We start from the raw sequence: 22,448 nt of genomic DNA on the forward strand, positions 1-22,448 counted from the left end.
ATCTTTAGAGGCGACAATAAGATGAGCTGGATCAAAGCAATTTCACAGACTCAGGTTCTGTCTTTTCTAACAGTTTACTTATTAGCAAATATCCGCTAGATATTAGAAAATGTCTGTTAGGGGATTCTGTGAACCCTCCACAGAACACATCCCAGAGAGTTGGTCATTGTGTTTGATATCAGGTTTGCTGAGGTGATGTTCTGCCACACAAGGCCCTTCTCAGTGCTCCCTTCACCTCCGTGTTCCTCAGGCTATAGATGATGGGGTTTAGCATTGGGGTAATAACTCCATACAACATGGAGATGAGTCTGTCTCTGGCTGGGGAGTGTTTGCTGGAAGACGGGCGGACATAGGTAAATATTGCTGTGCCATAGAACAAGCAGACCACCAGGAGGTGGGAGGCACAGGTAGAGAAAGCTTTGCGCTTCCCTTCCGCAGACTGGATCTTCAGGATGGTGGAGATGATATAGATGTAAGAGATGAAGGTGAGCAGGTAGGCACCGATCCCCAGGACTCCTCCTATCACTAGAACCAGCATCTCTGCAACATAGGTGGATGAACATGAGAGGGCCACCACTGGGGGGATGTCACAGTAGTATTGATTCACCTGGTTGGATTTGCAGAAAGTCAGGCGGAATGTGAACACCGTATGGATGACAGAATTAAGAAACCCTGCTGCCCAGGTTCCCACTGTCAGTTGGATACAACGAACCCTGGTCATGATCAGGGTGTACTGAAGGGGAAAACAAATGGCCACATACCTGTCATATGCCATGACAGCAAGAAGAAAGACTTCAGTCCCCATTGTGGCTACCAGGAAATAAAGCTGCAAGGCACAGCCAATGAAGGAAATGTTACGCTTCTCAGTCAATAGGTTTTCCAGCATCTTGGGGACAGTGGCTGATGGACAAAATATGTCAAGGAGAGATAAATTTGCCAGAAAGAAGTACATGGGTGTGTGCAAAATTTTTTCTTTGCCAATGGCCAATAGGATGGACCCATTTCCCAGCAAGGTGACCATATAGATGAGGACAAAGACCACGAAGAGAGGATAGCGCACCTCAGGGAGGTCAGAGAGGCCTATGAGGATAAACTGAGTCACAGTGGTGAGATTGTAGACATCCATCTCTTCTCTGCGCTTCTGTTTTTCTGAGGGATATGAAAGGAACAAACCCATGTTAGAGCAAAAGTACAGGTGTCTAGAGTAACAACTTAGAAAATCATGAAATTTCATGATAAATAGTATTAGCTCATTAGCTCTATTTTAATAGAGGTTTTACTTACTGAAATTGTTATTAAATTCATATTCTGTAGTTTGGGACATGATGTAGTGTAAGAGCACAAAAGTATGATCAGGAGGCTACAAATTTGCTCACCAGCACTACTGCTGCATATGTTAGATTGATGCTGTAGCTCTCTCTAGTCTCCCCCTACTGAGTGTATGTATGTGTATATATACACACACCTTTTTAGGAAGGGGCCTTATGGTGGCTTATTCAATAGAGGACACATTTTCATGTATATGGACCAGGGTTGAGTTCCTGTCCTTCACCTGCAGGGGCAAAGCTTCAGGAATGATGGAATAGTGTTGCAGTTGTCTCTCCTACTCTCTCTCTCTCTCTCTCTTTCTCTGCCTCTTTCTTTCTCTCACCTTCTATAGAAAAAAGAAAATGATTGTCAGGAACGGTGGAGACATACAGACTTTAAAACATGGAGATAATCCTGGGAACAAATATAATTTAATAAATCTAATAATGTTACCACTATTTTTAAATACTGTATATATATATATATATATATATATATATATTCTGTAAGTATTACTATGAACTTGAACTTTATTGGGGTTTCTAGTTCAATGATAAATAGGTGGTTTTATTATGCCTGCTTAAGCACTTACCTTATGCAGCCTTACATGATCCTATGGCACTGTTTCATGTTTTATGTCAGTTCTGAGCTTTGTTAAGTTAGTAGTTGCTTATTAGCCCTTTGTGTATACATTTTACTAGCTGTTAATAAGTTGCTAGTATATGAATATCCATAAAATTGCTACTTCAGTAAAGAATGAGTAACATGCTATCTGTTTGGAAAATACATTTCATCGAAAAGAATGATGAGAATAGGGGGGTTCCCGGAAGATGGCTGACTGAGAAGCTGCTAGTGGCTTGAGCTCTGACCATATCAACAGGAAACGGTAGGATTTTCTGCCTTTAGTAGGCCAGACAATAAGGGGTCCTAGCGGTGACACCAAGGAAGTGACTATAACTTAACTTGGGTTAAAAAATAGAGCAAAATGAAAGGGGGAAAATTTTTTTCTCTTAAATTATCATTCCCAAAGCGCACCCCTCCCCCCAACCCCCCCCCCCAATAACCAGTCCCTAGAAGGCTTCCCTGCTGAGCTTCTTTCTTTACCAGGGAGTATCATTCATTCTAAGTCTATTCCCTTCTGAAACCTTTGGCTGTTTTTCTTTCTAAGTAGCCAACCAGCTGCCTCTGCTCAGGCAGCTCTCCTCCCTCCCGCCCCCGCATAGCTAATTAAATAATAATAAATAAATAAATAAATAACTCTCCCTCCCCCCTGCATAGCTAATTAAATAATAAAAATAAATAAATAAATATTTTCTTTCACTGCTCTTTTATTACTGTTCTTTTTTATCTTTTTGTTTTTTCTCTCTCTCTTTTTTTTTTTCTTTTTCTCATTGTCATCCCTGCTTCCTTAATCCTTCAGCTTTCCGAATTCACTGATACATGTTTGGGAATTATTTTGGGGAAGAAATCTAACTCAGAGTGGACTCTCTCTGCGTGTATCACTGCTCAACTTCCCTTCCTCCTCTAGCTACGCCTAGAATATACAGTAGATAGCAGATTTGCATAACTGTCTATTTCTGATATCCTTGTCTAGTCCTGAGGGTTTTTTTTTTTTTCTTCTCTTTCTTAACAATCAGTTGCCTCTGCTCAGGAGGCTTGAGGCAATCTGGGACAAGGTTTTTTAACCTGCTCTATTTTATTATTAATATTATATAAAGGCATATATCTCCCCCTCTTTAGGTTGATCAGAATTAACTCTTAGGGTATCTTTCGTTGCTAGGGTAGTGGTCATCTTATCTATTGTGAGAGGAACTTGTCTCATTACTCCTACCTCCTCTACAGACTCTCCCCTTCTTCCTTCTCCTAGCTAATTAAAAAAAAAGAAAAAGAAAAAATAAAGCAATCTAATAAAAAAACTTTCTTTTCATTTCTCTTTAATTACAGCTATTTTTCTTATCTTTTTTCTCTCTCTTGTTTCTCTTTTTTTTTTATCTTGTCATACACTTCTTCCTTCCTTCTTCTTTGCCTTTCTGAATTTGTGAATTATTTTGGGGCAGAAATCTGACTCAGAGTGGACTCTATGTGAGTATATCTGCTCTACTTCCCTTTCTCCTCTTGTTACCCCTAGAATATACAGTGGATAGTAGTTTTGCATAACTCTCTATTCTTGCTATCTCTCCTTTCTTTTCTCTTTTTCACTTGACCTTGGTTGAGATTTTTTCATGGACTGGAGACATTGTTTGGCTAACTGATAGTGATTAAACTGCTTCAATACTTGCTTCAGCTGCTATTGTAATTCCTGAGGTTGGTGAGTGCATTTGTCATAAAGATATTTAGTACAGTGTTGCTTGTACTCAAGACACAACAACTGAGGAACAACAGAGCATAAAAATAAGAAACACATAAATAGAAAAATGGGTAGATGAAAAACAAATAAAACTGCTACTCCAATGAATGAAGACAAGAGCCCAGAAGAAACTACAAATCAGCCAGATTTGGTCACCATAGACAAGAAAAGTATGTAATCAATGATAAACTTATTAATCATAGAAATGAAAACAACACTGGAGGAAAGGAATGGAAGTATTAGGGAAACAACAGTTGAGACCCCCAAGGAAAATACTGATTATCCTGAGGCAATTAGAGAACTGAAAGCTGAAATAGTTGTAATGAAGAAAGAAGCTGAGGCAAGGGAAAACAGACTAACAGAAGCAGAAAACAGAATTAGTCACACAGAGAATGAGTTAGAGAAAAAAGAAAGAGGTGAAAGAGCTTAAAAAGAAATTGAGAGACACTGAAAACAACAACAGAACATATGGGATGATCTCAAAAGAAGTAGCATTCGTATAATTGGTCTGCCAGAGGAAGAAAGAGAGTAAGGGGAAGCAAACATTCTAGAGGAAATAGTAGAAGAAAACTTCCCAGATCTAAATAACAGAAAGGACATCAAGATTCAAGAGGCCTAGAGAGTTCCAAACAGAATCAACCCAGACCTGAAGACACCAAGACACATCATAGTCACAATGAGAAGGACTAAGGATAAAGAAAGAATCCTAAAGGCTGCAAGAGAGAAACAAAAAGTCACATATAAGGAAAACCCATAAGATTATCTGCATACTTCTCCACTCAAACTCTAAAAGCCAGAAGAGAATGGCAAGATATCTATTGAGCCCTGAATGAAAAAGGGGTTTAAACCAAGGATAATATATCCTGCTAGACTTTCATTCAAACTAGATGGAGGGATCAAAACCTTCTTAGACAAACAACAGTTAAAGGAGCAACCATCACCAAACTGGCCCTGAAAGAGGTTCTAAAAGACCTCTTATAAACAAGAGCATCACTATAATACTTGCAATATATCAGAGCAAACAAAAATATTTTTTGAACAATGGCACTATAATACATTAAATCCATAATATCAATAAAAATTCAATGGCTTAATCTCACCCATCAAAATGCACAGAGTGGGGCAATGGATCAGAAAACATAACCCAACCATATGCTGCTTGCAAGAATCCCATCTGACACAACAAGATAAACACAGACTTAAAGTGAAAGGATGGAAAACTATCATACAGGCTAACAGACCACAAAAAAGGGCAGGTACAGCCTATCTCATCTCAGACACTATAGATTTTAAATTAAATAAAGTAATAAAAGATAGGCAAGGACATTACATAATTATTAGAGGATCAATCAGCCAAGAAGACTTAACAATTATTAACATCTATGCACCCAATGAGGGACCATCTAAATTCGTCAAGCACTTACTGAAAGAATTCCAAAAATACATCAATAGATATACAGTAATAGTGGGAGACTTCAATACCACACTCTCACACTTAGACAAATCAACAAAGCAGAGAATCAACAAAGATACAAGAGAACTGAATTAAGAGATTGACAGACTAGACCTCTTGGACATTTTCAGAGTCCTTCACCCCCAAAAACTGGAATGCAACTTCGTTTCAAATCCAAATAACACATACTCAAGGATAGGCCACATGTTAGGCCACAAAGACAGCATCAATAAATTCAAGAGCATCAAATCATCCCAAGTATCTTCTCAGACCACAGTGGAGTAAAACTAACATTTAACAACAAACAGAAAATTATTAAAATTCACAGAATTTGGAAACTAAACAACATACTCCATAAGAACCACTGGGTCAGAGAGTCACTCGAGCAGGAAATTCAAATGTTCCTGGAAACTAATGAAAATGAAGACACAACCTATCAAAATATTTGGGACACAGCTAAGTCAGTACTGAGAGGGAAATTTATAACCGTACAATCACATATTAAACACCAAGAAAAAGCACAAATGAATGACCTTACTGCACACATCAAGGACTTAGAGGAAGAGGAACAAAGGAACCCTAAAGCAACCAGGACAGAAATCATTAAAACTAGAGCAGAAATAAAGAACATCGAAAATAAAAGAATCATACAAAAGATCAATGAAGCCAAATGTTGGTTATTCGAAACCCATACTTCTTAAGCTTTTCCATAAGATTGAAGAAACAAGAATACTCCCTTCTACCTTCTATGAATCCAACATCACCCTGATACCAAAAGCTGATAGGGACACAACAAAAAAGGAAAACTACAGACCAATATCTCTGATGAACATAGATGACAAAATATTAAACAAGATCTTCGCCAACCGGATACAACAGCATATCAAAAAGATTGTTCATCACGACCATGTCGGATTCATCCCATGAATGCAAGGCTGGTTCAACATCCGTAAGTCAGTCAATATCATTCACCACATCAGTAAAAGGAAAGCCAAAAACCACATGATTATCTCAATAGATGCAGAGAAATCCTTTGACAAAATCCAACACCCATTCATGTTCAAAACTCTACAAAAAATGGGAATATATGGAAAATTCCTCAAGATAGTGGAATCTATATATAGCAAACCTAGAGCCAACAACATACTCAATGGACAGAAGCTGAAAGCATTCCCCCTCACATCAGGGACTAGACAGGGATGTCCAATGTCACCATTACTCTTCAACATAGTATTGGAAGTTCTTGCCCTAGAAATCAGGCAAGAGAAAGATATCAAATGAATACAGATTGGAAGGGAAGAAGTCAAGCTCTCACTATTTGCAGATGATATGATAGTATACATAGAAAAACCTAAATAATTCAGCAGAAAACTACTGGAAGGTATTAGGTAATATAGCAGGGTATCAGGCTACAAAATCAATGTACAAAAATCATTGGCATTTCTTTATGCAAACACTAAATCTGAAAAAGAAGACATCCATAAATCACTCCCATTTACTGTTTCAGCAAAATCAATCAAATACCTAGGAATAAAGTTGACCAAAGAAGTGAAAGACTTGTATACTGAAAACTATGAGTCGCTACTCAAGGAAATGGAAACTGATACCAAGAAATGGAAAGATATCCCATGTTCATGGATTGGAAGTATAAATATCATCAAAATGAATATTCTCCCCAGAGCCATATACAAATTAAATGCAATACCCATCAAAGTTCCACCAAGCTTCTTTAAGAGAATAGAACAAACACTACAATCATTTATCTGGAACCTGAAAACATCTAGAATTGCCAAAACTGTCTTAAGGAAAAGAAACAGAAATGGAGGCATCAAACTCCCAGACCTTAAACTATATTATAAAGCCATCATCATCAAAACAGCATGGTACTGGAACAAAAATAGGCACACAGACCAGTGGAACAGAATTGAAGGCCAGAAATAAATCCCCACACCTATGGACATCTAATCTTTGATAAGGGTCCCAAAGGATTAAATGGAAGAAGGAGGCTCTCTTCAATAAATGGTGCTGGGAAAACTGGGTTGTAACGTGCAGAAGAATGAAATTGAACCACTTTATCTCACCAGAAACAAAAATCAAGTCCAAATGGATCAAAGATGTGATGTCAGACCAGAGACAATCAAATACTTAGAGGAAAACATTGGTCAAACACTTTCCCACCTACACCTCAAGGACATCTTTGATGAATCATATGCAGAAACTAGTTCACTTTCTAAGAAAGTCCCAAAACCTAGATATTCACTAGTTTCGGTGAGAGAGATCATATGTTCACACGTATCCATAAACTACTGCAAAATATATACCTGAAAGCAGAAGTACACTAGAGTTTGCAGTGAGTACCCCCCCTAACACTTCCTCTCCATTATTCCAAGCTTTGGGTACATGATTGCTCAACAATTTGTTTGGATTTGTACGTTAACTCTGTTTTTAGTCACCAGGTTCCAGATGCCATCAGGATGCCAGCCAGGCTTCCCTGGACTGAAGACCCCACCAATGTGTCCTGGAGCTCAGCTTCCCCAGAGACCCACCCTAATAGGGAAAGAGAGAGGCAGACTGGGAGTATGGACCGACCAGTCAATGCCCATGTTCAGCGGGGAAGCAATTACAGAAGCCAGACCTTCCACCTTCTGCAACCCACAATGACCCTGGGTCCATGTTCCCAGAGTGATAGAGAATGAGAAAGCTATCAGGGGAGGGGGTGGGATATATGGAGACTGGGTGGTGGGAATTGTGTGGAGTTGTACCCTCTTACCCTATGGTTTTGTAAATGTATCCTTTCATAAATAAAAAAAATTAAAAATAAGAATGATGTGAGTACTCCTAATCTTCCTAGTCATAATCACTTATACATAAATATTAACATCTGATTCCACAAAGAATATACTTTAGCAAAACTAGTCTGTAAATATAAAGAGAACTTGGATGGTAATACTCAAATTTGTCCTAAATAAGTAGCAAATAATTTTAAATTCTATTTACTTCTCCTTAAAATTCATATGTACAGGCCTGGGGAAATAGCAGAATGGTTATGCTGAAGACTTTCATGCCTGAAGCTTCCAGGTCCCATGTTCCATCTACAGCAACATCATAAACCACAGCTGAACAATAATATGGTCTCTCACTCTGTATCTTATTTTAATTGAAACCCTACTGATAAATATCATATACAATTGAAATGTCAAATAAACAAAGACTATAAAAAAACTTCAAAAGTCACTTTCTATGGTCACCCTTCAACATTTATTTTGACAGCTAAAAAATTTTTACTCTTTGTTCAGCTAAAATGCATAGTATAAATGGCACAGATTATACATAGTCATCTGTATAAAGAAATTAAAATAATGAAACATAACCATTCATATTAACAGTTGAGAATAAATTTCTTTCTAATATATATATACATATATATATACATTTTAGTAAAAATCTTCAAGCCTATTTAGGAGAAGTTATTTCTCATTTCTCAAGAAGTTTCATGCCTATACTATTCATAAAAATTAACTTTTCTTAATAACATTAAAGTCATGAAATATAACACATGAAATCATGACAATAGTTACAAAGTATTTCAGTATCACTATTCAATAAAATATATTTAGTAAGTGAAGTTAAATGATTGATACAAAAACACAAAACAAGATAATTCTTAATTCTCAGTCTCTTCAGAGTCCTTTAATTGTCTGTCTCTTTACAAACTAATACTATGAGCATAAAAGTAGTAAATTTAAGAAATTTGGAATGATATTTTCTATTGAAATAACACTTAATGTCATGTTTCTAAAATATATACATACCTAAAAAATCCTTCCTAGCTTCTTTTCAAGCTATGGCCCCTATTTTCAACTGTTCTATATCTATTTTTTGCTTCCTGTTTATTAATTATTTTGTCCTGCTTTGTATCTTACTATCTTTCAGCCACCAAGATGTAGATGCTGCTGTGATGCTATCCTGCCTTCCCTGGGCAGACAATCTCACCAATGTACCCTAGAAACCACCCTCTCCAGAGCCCTTCCCTACTAGGGAAAAATAGAAACAAGTTGGGGGTGTGAATCAACCTGTCAATGCCCATGTCCAGACAAGAAACACTTACATAAGTCAGACCTTCCACCTTCCACTTAGAAAGGAAGTGAAAGCAAGACCATTAAAAAGTGAGTACAAATAGATAGGTATAGATATAGGTGACTAGATGATAGAGATTAATATAAATAATTATAAGTTCAGCCAGTATCTGTGACCTGGAGAGAACTTCTGCAGTTTCTGATGGAATGGATAGGGACACAGAATTTTAGTGATGGGAATGATGTGGAGTTATAACTCTATTATTTTATAATTTTGTAAATCAATATTAAACCACTAAGAAAAAAGAATAAACGAAAGAAGGAAGGAAGGAAGGAAAAAATGGAGGAAGGGAGGAAGGAAGGAAGGAAGGAAGGAAGGAAGGAAGGAAGGAAGGAGGATAGGAAGGAGGGAGAGAGGGAGGGAGGGAGGGAGGGAAAGAGGGAAGGAAGGAAGGAAGGAAGGAAGGAAGGAAGGAAGGAAGGAAGGAAGGAAAGGAAGGAAGGAAGGAAGGAAGGAAGGAAGGAAGGAAGGAAGGAAGGAAGGAAGGAAGGAAGGACCAGGGTCAGTAAGACTATTGCAAGACATCAAGAACAGTCTGAATATTCACATAAAACTACCTTTTCTAGGGAGTAGGGTGGTAATGCAGTGGGTTAAGCGCATGTGGTGCAAAGCGCAAGGGACCAGAGTAAGGATCCCAGTTCCAGCCCCAGCTCCCCACCTGCAGGGGAGTCACTTCACAGGCGGTGAAGCAGATCTGCAGGTGTCTTTCTCTCCCCCTCTTTGTCTTCCCCTCCTCTCTCCATTTCTCTCTGTCCTATACAACAATGACAACAACAATAATAACTACAACAATAAAACAAGGGCAACAAAAGGGAATAAATAAATATAAAAAAATCACCTTTTTCTAAAAATAATTATGTTGATGTTTGTTTGTTTTAAAGATTTATTTATTTATTTATTTATTTACTTACTTATTTATTATAAAGATAGGAGGAGAGAAGAAGAACCAGACATCACTCTGGAACATGTGCTACTGGGGATCGAATTCAGAACCTAATGCTTGAGAGTCCAAAGCTTTATCATTTCACTACCTCCCAGACTACTGTTGTGATTAAACCTAATAACACTTCAGTGAACACGAGAAACAGATAAAAGGAGAGTAGAATGTTTAGTTTTTGCAATTTGGATAAAAGAGAGATAAAATAAATACCTAATACCTTGAGATAATAACTTTAAGTTACATATTAAAATTGAATTCTCTTCTATACCCATAGTTGTTTATTTCACTCATTTTTGTTTTTATGCCAGAAGTAAGTCAAACACATCCTTATGAACCCAGCAGACAGTTTATTTGGTCTAATTGCATTCCATTCAAAAATAATACTTTCGAGCTGGGGAGATAGCATAAAATTTCTGCATAAGGCTTTCATGCCTGAGGTTCTGAGTTCCCATGTTCAGTCCCCAGTCCTACCATTAGCCAGAACTAAGGAGTGTTCTGGTGGATCTCTCTCCCTCTCTTTCTCTCTGTATCTCTCTCATGAAAACTAAAAAGTAAAAAAATAAAAAATAATACTTTCTCTAGATTTCTACTTTATTGCTTAATTTAGATAAATCTGATTTGTAGTCTATTGGCTTATAGATTGCAAAATATAACTTGGTGAATAAACTTTATATTAACAATTTTCCTCTTTAAAGTCAACAATAATTCATCTTTGGGGTTTGAAGTCTAGTGAGAAAATGAACTGTACATTTGTTGAGGAAGAAGTGACTATTCCAGGTACTAGAACATCATCAAAATGTTTTCAGATGTGTAATCACTCACCTGCTTGATGAGACCAGCTGGTGTGAATATAAACTTTGAAGTATATGAAGAATAAACCCTGAAACCAGAATTTGGTTAGAATCATGTGAATCAAGCAAGGGATGTAGGAATAGGCTTTGGTTGGAAATTCCACAGAAATTAAGCTTCCTTATTATTTATATGAACATGAACTATCCGTCCGCATATAGTCTAAATAATTATAATACATACAAAGCTTTTCTCTTCCACAAATAGTTGCTTCAAATTGCCACTATGAAAAAAAAAGTAACTAGATATTTAGGCAACAATTCATTACATTAAAATTATAAGATAATTTAAAATTTGTGTTGTACTTAGTACATCAGAAGTAAAGAAATTTATCTTTAAGTTCTTTAAAAGAGAGGAGGCTAAGTTTCATTCAAGTTATATTATCTGAAAAGAGAACTTATAGCCCTTTAAGCTCAGTTATAGATCAAAGAACTATGGTTAATATAATCTCCATACCTGTTTTGTTTCTTGTTTCAATTCAGGAGACCATTTGCCAGGGAAGTGCATTCAGGCCTGTAGGTCAAAAGCATTCATCAGGGGGCCTGGGGTATGCACAATATGCACAACATATCACAAAAAAATTTCCACACCTGAGGCTCTGGGGTCTAGGATTCAGTCCACAATGAAACCAAAAGCAAGAGCTGAGCAACTGTTCTGTTATAAAAAGAAGAGTGAAAAGGAGAGGAAGAGGAGGAGGAAGAGGAGGAGGAGGAGGAGGAGGAGGAGGAGAAGGAAGCGTTCATTAGATACACAGAGACATTAGTTAAACACACTTGTGTTGGCATATGCAAAATCTAGGGCTAAAACTTCTATGTTAGCATTTATTTATTTATTTATTTATTTATTATTTATTTAGCCAAAGCACTGATCTGTTCTGGTTTATGATGTTACAGGGGACTGAACCTAGGAGTTTTGAACCTCAGGCTTAAAAGTACTTTTTTGGGGGGAGTTGGGCTGTAGCTCAGCGGGTTAAGCGCAGGTGGAGCAAATCACAGGGACTGATGTAAGGATCCTGGTTTGAGCCCTGGCACCCCATCTGCAGGGGAGTCACTTCACAGGTGGTGAAGCAGGTCTGCAGGTGTCTATCTTTCTCTACCCCTCTCTATCTTCCTCCTCCTCTCTCCATTTCTCTCTGTCCTATCCAACAACGACGACAACAATAATAACTACAACAATAAAACAACAAGGACAACAAAAGGGAATAAATAAATACACTTTTTAAAAAGTATTTTTGTCACCACTATGCTATTTCCCCATGAACTATCTACATTAGACTTTACGTCTATAAATATTCTATAATATCTGAAATCTATCACTTTAACCCATTTAAAATTCAGTTTTAATCTGATATTTAAATAAGATATTAACTTTGCAAGTATATCATTATTTACTATGCTTAAAGTGCTGAAATTGACATACAATTATCTTGCCTTTCAGTTTCAGAGGAGTCTTTAACAAGGAAAAAATTTCAGTACAAAGAAAACAATGACCCAGGCAAAACCAACATCTACAAATAAAGACAAATTTCTCTCTCTTATAAGTATAAGGCACAAGTTACATTTTTTATAGTTTGTAGTATGCTCACTTTTCCTTAGGGAAAAAACAATAATAAGGATTCTAGAGGGAATATTTTCTTCTTATTCAAAAATCTAAATTACTATTTTTTTTTCACATTCAGAACTATAACCTGGAGTGAAGTTGGGACCTTGGAGTTTTAGGTCTAAGCGGCTTCTGCTTAATCATTATACTATCACCTGGGCCCCAGACTAATGATTTTGTGGTTGCTCAAAAAACAGCAGTATATACTCTATAGTTAATCAATCTGTAATGCAATTTGAAAAAGAAAGCTAAAACACACTAGAGTGATAAGTTTGTTACTTGTAATGATCCAATATAAGATTGAAAATGTTTTTTCCAGAAGTGCACTGCTGGACAAAAGCAATATATACATATATATATATATATTTATAATATATATGTTATCAGATATATTTTTATATATCTGATATTTTATATATATTTTATATTTATAAACCAGATGTATTTTTCTATCATAAGATTAAAAATTCTGGGACTGGGCAGTGGCACATTTGGTTTAGCGCACGTGTCAGCAATCATAAGAACCCAAGTGCGGGGGAGCCGGGAGTACAAGTGGTGCAAAGCACCAAGACCAGCATAAGGATCAGGCTTTGAGCCTCAGGCTCCTTACCTTCAGGGGGTTCACTTCACAAGTGGTGAAGCAGGTCTGCAGGTGTCTATCTTTCTCTCCCCCTCTCTGTCTTTCTCTCCTCTCTCCATTTCTCTCTGTCCTATCCAACAACAATGACATCAGTAACAACAATAATAACCACAACAAGGATAAAACAACAAGGGCAACAAAAGGGGAAAAAAAATTAGCCTCCAGGAGCAGTGGATTCATGGTGTAGGCACCGAGCCCCAGCAATAACCCTGGAGGCAAAAGAAAAAAAGAAATAATAGAGTTCACACAGGTAATGTCATTGCCCCCTATACTGATGAAAAAGCCAAATAGCATTGGCACTGCCATTACTCTGGCTTTTAATTAACGGTTACCATACACAAGTGTACCTGACAACTCTGAGTCCTATGGCTTTAGCCAAGTGATACTCTCAACCAACACCAGTTACCACAATATCAAAGGGCAGGCAATTTCAAAACAGCATTTATTTTATTTTATTTTATTTACCTTGTACCAGAGCTCTCTTAAAACTCCTTTTATTTTGGGGCCAGGTGGTGGAGTACCTGGTTGAGAGCACACATTACAATGCATAAGGACCCAGTTTTGAGCCCCCAGTCCCCTCCTGCAGGGGGGAAGCATCACAAACAGTGGAGCAGGCCTGCAGATGTCTCTCTGTATCTTCTTCTTCTCTTGATTTCTGGCTTTCTATATGAAATAAATAAAAATACATAAAAAATTGATAGTCTAACAAAGGGAATTTTCAAAGATAATCCAATTATCAAATAACGTGATGATAACAATAACTATCCATTTTCTTCTTGAACCCTAAGACAGCAGGAACCTCACATTTCCACTATAGAGCCTAAACTTCCACCAGTCCTGGGACCCTAGGGTAGTGCCCACTTTCCCGTATGCTTCTCCCAATTCTTATCAAATAATATTGCTCCGCTGATTGCAATCTAATCAACGCAACAAGTGCCACCCCAGCATGCTTCACTTCAGACTGTGTCCAGAGACTTCAGGTGTGGAACGATAACCCTTCAGCTTCATCACTCCGATGAGACCTTTCCTTTCATAGTATTCTCTAATTCCATCCCAGGTGGTTCACTTCCTAACAAAGTCCCAGAACCTAGATATAGACCAGGTTCCAGGAGATAGAGCATATGTTCACATGTATCCATAAACTAGGACAAATATATACCTGAAAGCAGTAGTAAACTAGAGTTTGCAGTGAGTATACCCCCCAACACTTCATCTCCACTATTCCAACCTTTGGGTCCATGATTGCTCAACAATTTTTATGGCTTTATATGTTAACTCTTTTCAGCCACCATGTTCCAGATGCCATCAGGATGCCGGCCAGGCTTTCCTGGACTGAAGACCCCACCAATGCGTCTAGCTCCGCTTCCCCAGAGACTCACCCTACTAGGGAAAGAGAGAGGCAGACTGGGAGTATGGACAGACTAGTCAATGCCCATGTTCAGCGGGGAAGCAATTACAGAAGCCAGACCTTCCACCTTCTGTAACCCACAACGACCCTGGGTCCATGCTCCCAGATGATAGAGAATGGGAAAGCTATCAGGGGAGAGGATGGGATATGGAGATTGGGTGGCGGGAACTGTGTGGAGTTGAACCTCCCCCCATCCTATGATTTTGTTAATGTTTCCTTTCTTAAATTAAAAAAAAATCATTTTCTTTCATAGGGAAAATAAATAAGAAAAACAGAAAAGCCATAATGTCAGGAAGTTCCAACTGAATTGGTATTCAGGGTCCCCTTCGACCTAATCTCCCCATTACAATATATAACATGGAACAAATGCAATATTATTCCTCACTGAAAAGTAGTGCACTTTCTTTTTTTTTAACTATTGTTTTTTTTTATTTTATTTATTTTTTATTTAATTTATTTATTCCCTTTTGTTGCCCTTGTTTTATTGTTGTAGTTATTATTATTGTTGTCGTTGTTGGATAGGACAGAGATAAATGGAGAGAGGAGGGGAAGACAGAGAGGAGGAGAGAAAGATAGACACCTGCAGACCTGCTTCACCGCCTGTGAAGCCACTCCCCTGCAGGTGGGGAGCCGGGGTTTGAACCGGGATCCTTATGCCGGTCCTTGTGCTTTGCGCCACCTGCGCTTAACCCGCTGCTCTACAGCCTGACTCCCAAGTAGTGCACTTTCAAGCCACAAAAGTACATGGAGGAAATTTTAAAAGCTTATTATGAGATAAAATAAGAATCTGACAAGGGTATTTATGATAATAATACAAACTGTGAGCATTTTGGGAAAGAACACAGATGATAGATACAAAAGTTTGCCAGGAGTTAAGGACTGTCTGGAAGGGATTCATTGGTGGAAGATCTGTGGGCCATTAAGTAATTCTGTATGATTCTATAATAGTGGAAACGTTTTACCACTCATCAAAACTCAGAGATTGTACACAAAAGGTGAAGCCATGTCAATTTGAACACTGATGATGAATCAATGTAGATTCACCTGTTCCCACAAACACATTACTGTGGTAGGCAATGTTGACAGAAGGACATGGTGTGTGTGGCGGGCAGGTGAGGGTGGCTGAGGGATGGAACAGATATTCTTTAAGAAACTGTTTGGGGAGGGAGAAGGGAGGTGGTGGCACACCCAGTTGAGCGCACTGTATTGTCCACAAGGATGCTGGTTCAATGTCCCAGTTCTCAGCTGCTGGGGGCTGGGCATAGGGGGACTTCAGAAGAGCTGAAGCAGTGCTGCAAATGTTTCTCTGTCTCTATTCCTGTCTATCCCCCCTTTCCTTCACTTTTTATAAAGATTTTTTTATCTTTATTTGTTTATTGGAAACAGCTAGAAATCTAGAGGGAAGGGGGTGATAGAAAGGGAGACACACACCTGCAACATTGCTTCACCACTTGAAAAACTTTCCCCCTGCAGGTGGGAACTGGGTTCCTTGCACTTTGTAACATGTGCATTCAACCAGGTGAGCCCCAGCCCCTCTTATTTTTCCTTCTCAATTTCTCTGTTCCTATTAAAAATTTAAAAAGAAGAAGAGGAAAAGAAATAAGAAGCAATTTAATGTTCTAAGACAAGACCTCCCTTCTCATAAAATTAGTGTTTACAGAAACAATGCATTTGCATAAAAATATTACTTCACTAACCCTTATTTGTAAGTGACATGAACATTTAAATGTCTGTTACTGTAGCTTTGACTATAGTACATATATATACATGAACATATACATATACATATATCCACAAAGAGGGAGAGTTCATTGCTGACATGTTGTAGTGGGGTGAAGAAATTTGAGTTTTGAACCTCCATTTCCTAGATTTCTCATGGAGCTTCCCCCTCTCTTCCTTACTGGAGATATGCAGCCACTAAGAACTCCCAGAATATTTACAAATTATATACCCCTTCTCTTCTCTACAAGAACTGCCTCTGAAGGCAGTAGATAACATCTGGGAAACATTCAACTCCCTTTGAGTATCAGAACCAAGCATTTATGGTGAATTAAAGGCCTACTCTGTACCATGATTCATTCTTCCTTTGCTTCCTTTCCTTGACATTTTAAAATGGGATCCCTTGACCAGGGAAATAGCATAGTGGTTTACACAACAGTCCCAGATTTAATTCCTATAACTACCCTAAGCCAGAACTGAGCAGTGCTCTAGTTAATAATAATAATAATAATAATAATAATAATAATAACCCTTTTTCTGTAGTTTAGTAGTGGTTGGTTTACAGTGAATTTTTAAACAATATTTATTTATTTATTTCCTTTTGTTGCCCTTTTTTACTGTTGTAGTTATTACTGTTGTTGATATTGATGTCATCATTGTTGGATACAACAGAGAGAAATGGAGAGAGGAGGGGAAGACAGAGGGGGGAGAGAAAGATAGACACCTGCAGACCTGCTTCACCGCCTTTGAAGTGACTCCTCTGCAGGTGAGGAGCAGGGGGCTCAAACCGGGATCCTTATGCAGGTCCTTGTGCTTCGCACCATGTGCACTTAACCCACTGAGCTACCATCTGACTCTTCTACAGTGAGTTTTTAAAGAAATGCTTTGACATGTTATCATAATTTGTTATCATAATTTTGACATATTATCATAATGACAGTTATCATAATTTGAATTCAAATTTTGAAAAACAATTGCATTGTGAACAATCTGAGTCACTCAATTTATTATAATGAAAGGACTACTTTGATAATCAGACAAGAATTTGAAAGTTTATTAACTCTTTAGTCATATGAGAATCACTCAAGAAACCTTATATAATTCTTTACAAGAGTTAAAAAAAAAGAAGTCTTTGTCATTTTTATTGCTAAGGATCATGATTAAAATGTATCTATCAAGGGGCCAGGTGGTGGCTCACCACACCTGACTAAGCATACACAAGGACCCAGGTTCAAGCCCCCCGTCCCCACCCGCAAGGGGAAAGCTTCATTAGTGGTGAAGCAGGGCTGCAGGTGTCTCTCTATCTCTCTCCTTCTCTACCGTCCTCTCCCCTCTAAGTTTCTCTCTATCTCCATCCAAAAATAAATAAAATAAAGTAAAAATGTGTTCATCAGTAAATCTCTACAGGGTAGCCTAGAACTGCAAGCAAACTACCTTCTGGAGGTTGGACTCACTACTTCTCTTGGGGCTTTCAGAAGTGGACCAGGTACATGGTTATAAGGGATCCAGAAGCAAACTGCTGCTGTGATCAATGGTAAGTGAATCTCTGGAAAAACTGACTCTTGGAATTTTACTCCCTTAAGAAAATAAAAAATTATCATTTATTTTCAAGTTATTTTAAATAGTACAAAGCAATATTTTTTTTTAAAGCAAAGGAAGAGATTCTTGAGTTGATTTAGATGGGATGTATTGAGAATCCAGAGAATAAGTAAGTAAGAAGTAAGACAATAGTAGTAAGAAGGAAGAAGGAAGAGAAGAGAACAGTGGACTTTGGTGACCAGACATGGGATTGATATCAATTCTTGCACTAGTGGTTTGGACAGGGCAATTAGAATTAAGATAAACATTCAGTAGAGGGACCTATTATTATTAGGGAAAGTAAACTTGCACCTAACTTCATTGGCATTTTGTTTGTTTATAGTGCTTAAAAATGACTACTGAATAATTAATTCATCAAACTAGCTGTGAAATGTCTAAAGATGACTGCTCCTTCCCCTATGACAGATGTACATTCATGGGATAAACTGAGAGCTTCTGATTTTGTTGTTCATTTAGGTGGTTTGTCTTCAAAAGCGATAACTGAATCAAATTGGCTTGCCTAAGTCAACATCTTGAATCTGGAATTAATGAAAAATCCCTAATAACTGAAATATTACACAGTGAACAAAATATTTGTGGATGGATTTTAACAGATAGTTCTGATACCTACAACCATTTCATGGAAATAATACTATGTAAGTAAAGATATTGTTTACAATATTGAAAGGAGTGTCAAACTGGCCATTAAAGTAATTATAAATAATTTCTCATAGCTTCTTCATGTGAGGAGCTGATGAAGCTGTGTGATGATCCTTTAATACGTTATATTTCATCTGTTTTTCATTCATCGAAAGATGAGCAATAAGCTTTTAGTCCACATTTAAAAATGATGAAGTAAACCATTTCTAACCATTGCTAAACACAATAACAAAGAAGGGAGATTGAAGAAGGACCTCTGAAGACCAAGAATAATCGTCTTTATTTCACCATGGTGACACACACCAGAGATGTTTAGCAAAGGAGAACTTGTGGGTGTTTACAAACCTAACAGACATAGCTTGCAATTTGAAAGTCTGAGTTTGTGAATCTTAATTCTAACAGCCAATAATTATTGCATGGTTTTCACAAAGCCAATTAAAAAGAGCTGTAAGACTACTTTGCTTTAGTGCCTTAGGCCACATGTCAGTTATAATCAGTCAATCTCAGAATAATCTTAACAAGATGTTTATAGGCTGATCTTTGATTAATAATGTGAGGATAACCAACTAGTTCACAACTAATTAAGAGGATTATATAGAAAAAACTTAAATTATTTATGCAAAATTCATCTAATAAATCAGTTCAAGCAACTCATTACTGTTGATGTCAATAATAGTGAAATGGTGAGTCCAAGCACATTTTTTAACAAAATAAATTCAGATAATAGAATATTCATTATCTTGAAGTTAAAACTTGACAATTCTAGGGCTTCATAGAAGATAACTAACTGTATTGAATTTAATTCTACAAAAAAAAAAAGCTTTGAATATTAAAGGAAAACTAAGGTTGTCCTGACAATTCAAAGCACCAAACAAAATGAATTTGCTGAAATTAAAATTGTATTCTCTGAATGAGATATCATCAAAATGTAAAAAATCAGAACCAAGAAGGTCTGGGTAAAAAACTATCTCTGCATTCAAAGGTGAAACACATTTGTGTCAGGAGATAAAACACATATAGGAAAATGGTGTCAGCTTTGTGGACACTGTGTGAATTTGAGACTGTTGGAGGGCAACAGAGACATGGCCTCCTGTTGCCCACAGGCACCTGGGATGAGTTAGAGATCAGTCAATCAGATGATTTTTGCACAGTGTTTCAAAGAAAGGAAGAAAGGAAGGAAGGAAGAAAGAGTTCCTACACTTTGGAAATAAAAATGAAAGAAGCTCGAGGCAAAACCTGATGGTCTCATTTGGACTAAAGCTGTTGGCAAAGTTCAGAGCCCCTTTTTAAATCTGAATATATATATATATATATATATATATATATATATATATATATATATCTCAGAATTATATATAATCAGAATTATATATAATCAGAAATATATATGTATATATACATAGTTTTTTATCTTTTTGGAACAGTTTACTAGGGAAGAGACAGAAGTCATCCTGGGGGCTCAATGCAGAACAGAATGTATAACAGTAAGACAAGTTAACTCAACACAAGCTGTCAGGGAAGCCCTCTCCAATATTCAGGATGACCACTCTGCACAAGGAAATGATCAAGACTTTAATGATCCAGGCAGTATCTGAAAAGATATGCTACAGAAATAAGGTCCAGCCCAAATCCAGTGTAGAAGCAATTACAGAAGCCAGACCTCCTACCTCATGCACCTCAAAAACTAATTTGATCTATATTCCCAGTGAGGGAGAGTAAGAGGGCTCTGAACTCCAGCTCCATAAGGTCCCAGAGAAAGAGGACAAAAAGGGGAGAGCTATTTGGATGCAGTAATAGAGTTATGTGTGGCCTGAAGAAGAAAGGATTGAACCTGGAAGAAAAAGGGGGCAATTATGTACAAATGTAGACAGGTAACTATCGAGATTACAGTTAACCCATGTCTGAAACCTTGGGAAATCCACAGTGAACTGCAATAGAGGGACTTGGGATTTAGAACTCTGGAGGTGGGAATAGTCTGAAATTATACCCATGTTGACATGTCATTTTGTGAATAAATATTGAATTGCTAATAAAAATTCAAAACAAGAGAAATAATGTCCATGTCCTCAATAACTATAAAATATAGGTTTATGTTAGAGTCTCTATGTGCCAAGTTCTGTGCTCCCAATGTTTGATGAAACTAATGGCACATCTCAACAAAAATCATAAAGGACCCCTGAAACAATCAGGTAATTTGTTGATTTCAGAAAATTTTCTTATTTTCTGTTTCCTGGATCCATCTCTCCAAGTAGAAGCCATGGGGTTAGTCCAATTGCTACTTTTACTTGGAAGGATATGAATTTCCCATTTTCCATTTCTCCTACCTCCTACTTATTTTATCTGCCCCCACCACACACCACCTATTTTTTTCAGCTTCCTGAAAATCTGAAAAAAAATCATATTTCTACAGGACATCAGCAGACATGGACAATCTCACCATCTTCACAGAATTCCTCCTCATGGATATCTCAAGTTCTCGGGAGCTCCAAATTTTGCAAGGTCTGCTGTTCCTGTTGATTTGTCTAGGGGCGCTGACGGGAAACCTTCTAACCATCACCGTCATTGTGACTGACCCCTGCCTCCACTTTCCTATGTATTTTTTTTCAGCAATTTATCCCTCATAGATCTGTACTGCATCTCAGTCAGTGTTCCCAAATTGATTGTGAATTCCTTGACTAGCAGTAAGTCAATTTCACTCCAAGAGTGTGCTGTCCAGATTTTCCTGTATCTTTTCTTTGCCTCCATCGAACTTGCTTTCCTGGTGGTGATGGCCTATGACCTCTATTTTGCCACTTGCTTCCCTCTGCGCTACAAGCTGACGGTCACCCCGCATGTGTGCACACATGCAGCAGGTGGCTCATGGGGCACTGGGGTGGTTTATTTTGCCATCCACACAGGTTACATGTTCAGGCTACCCTTCACCAAGTCCAACGTGATTAATCAGTATTTCTGTGATGTGCCTCAGGGGATGAGGATATCCTCCTCGGAGGTTCAGTTCACCGAATCTGTGATCCTTGCTGTAAGTGCTGGCATTGTCTTAGCCTGTTTCACATCTTTGGTTCTGTCCTACGTGAATATATTTTCAACCGTGCTTAAAATCTGTTCAGGGGAAGCCAGCAACAAAACCTTGTCCACCTGTACCCCACAGCTGATTGTTCTTCTTTTGTTTGTAATTTCCGGGTTGATTGCTGTCTTGGATCCTATTGCAAATGAAGCTTCCCTTAAAAACCTGCTGATAGCTGTGTTCTATGTCATGGTGCCACCATTTAATAAACCCCATTATCTACAGTCTGCGGAACCGGGATATTAACTCAGCTCTAGGCAAAATGCTCAGCAGATATGTTGAGTTACCAAGCATGCATTTGCTTGATTAAAGCTTGCTTAAGAAGACAGATTGGACCAAATTGGACTAGATTTCAATGTATCCTTGTAGATTTTCTAGTGTTAGACGTTTTTATAATTCTTGATCTCAACTATAATGATATTGAACTACAAACTTTACTAAACTTACTGTCCCAACCCAAAGCAATATTTCTGTAATGAATGTGTGCTTCTTGAGAGCTCTATAGCCTGGTCCCATATTGTTGAAGCATTTGCGGGAAAAAACATTCTGATTTTGAACTAAACACGACAAAGAATATCATCTGGACAGCCAGTGTTTATGTATTAGTACCTTGGTGCTCAAACACTGGGAAGATCTTCAGGGCACTGGACGCTGCCCACCTGGGGAAGAATATTAATTGACTTTGGCAAGAGATGCTTTGCATCTTAGGTATTCTCTTCTGTTTTGCCATTGCACCAAGACTGGAC

The 22,448-nt window shown here is 37.7% G+C and overlaps 2 protein-coding genes across 2 annotated transcripts; one reads left to right on the top strand and one right to left on the bottom strand.

Moving 5' to 3' along the window:
* Positions 1-178: 178 nt before the first annotated feature.
* LOC103127588 (olfactory receptor 5V1-like) lies at positions 179-1,126 on the bottom strand. Its single transcript, XM_007538483.1, has one exon. It carries the CDS (start codon positions 1,124-1,126, stop codon positions 179-181), a length of 948 nt encoding a protein of 315 aa, XP_007538545.1.
* Positions 1,127-21,061: 19,935 nt separating this feature from the next.
* Positions 21,062-21,948, top strand: LOC103127587 (olfactory receptor 14I1-like). The gene is made up of 2 exons (XM_007538482.1): positions 21,062-21,137; positions 21,263-21,948. The coding sequence occupies exons 1-2, from the start codon at positions 21,062-21,064 to the stop codon at positions 21,946-21,948; spliced, it is 762 nt and encodes a 253-aa protein (XP_007538544.1).
* Positions 21,949-22,448: the final 500 nt, after the last annotated feature.

Source organism: Erinaceus europaeus, chromosome 9 (assembly GCF_950295315.1).
Source record: "Erinaceus europaeus chromosome 9, mEriEur2.1, whole genome shotgun sequence".
Classification (NCBI taxonomy): Eukaryota; Metazoa; Chordata; class Mammalia; order Eulipotyphla; family Erinaceidae; genus Erinaceus; species Erinaceus europaeus.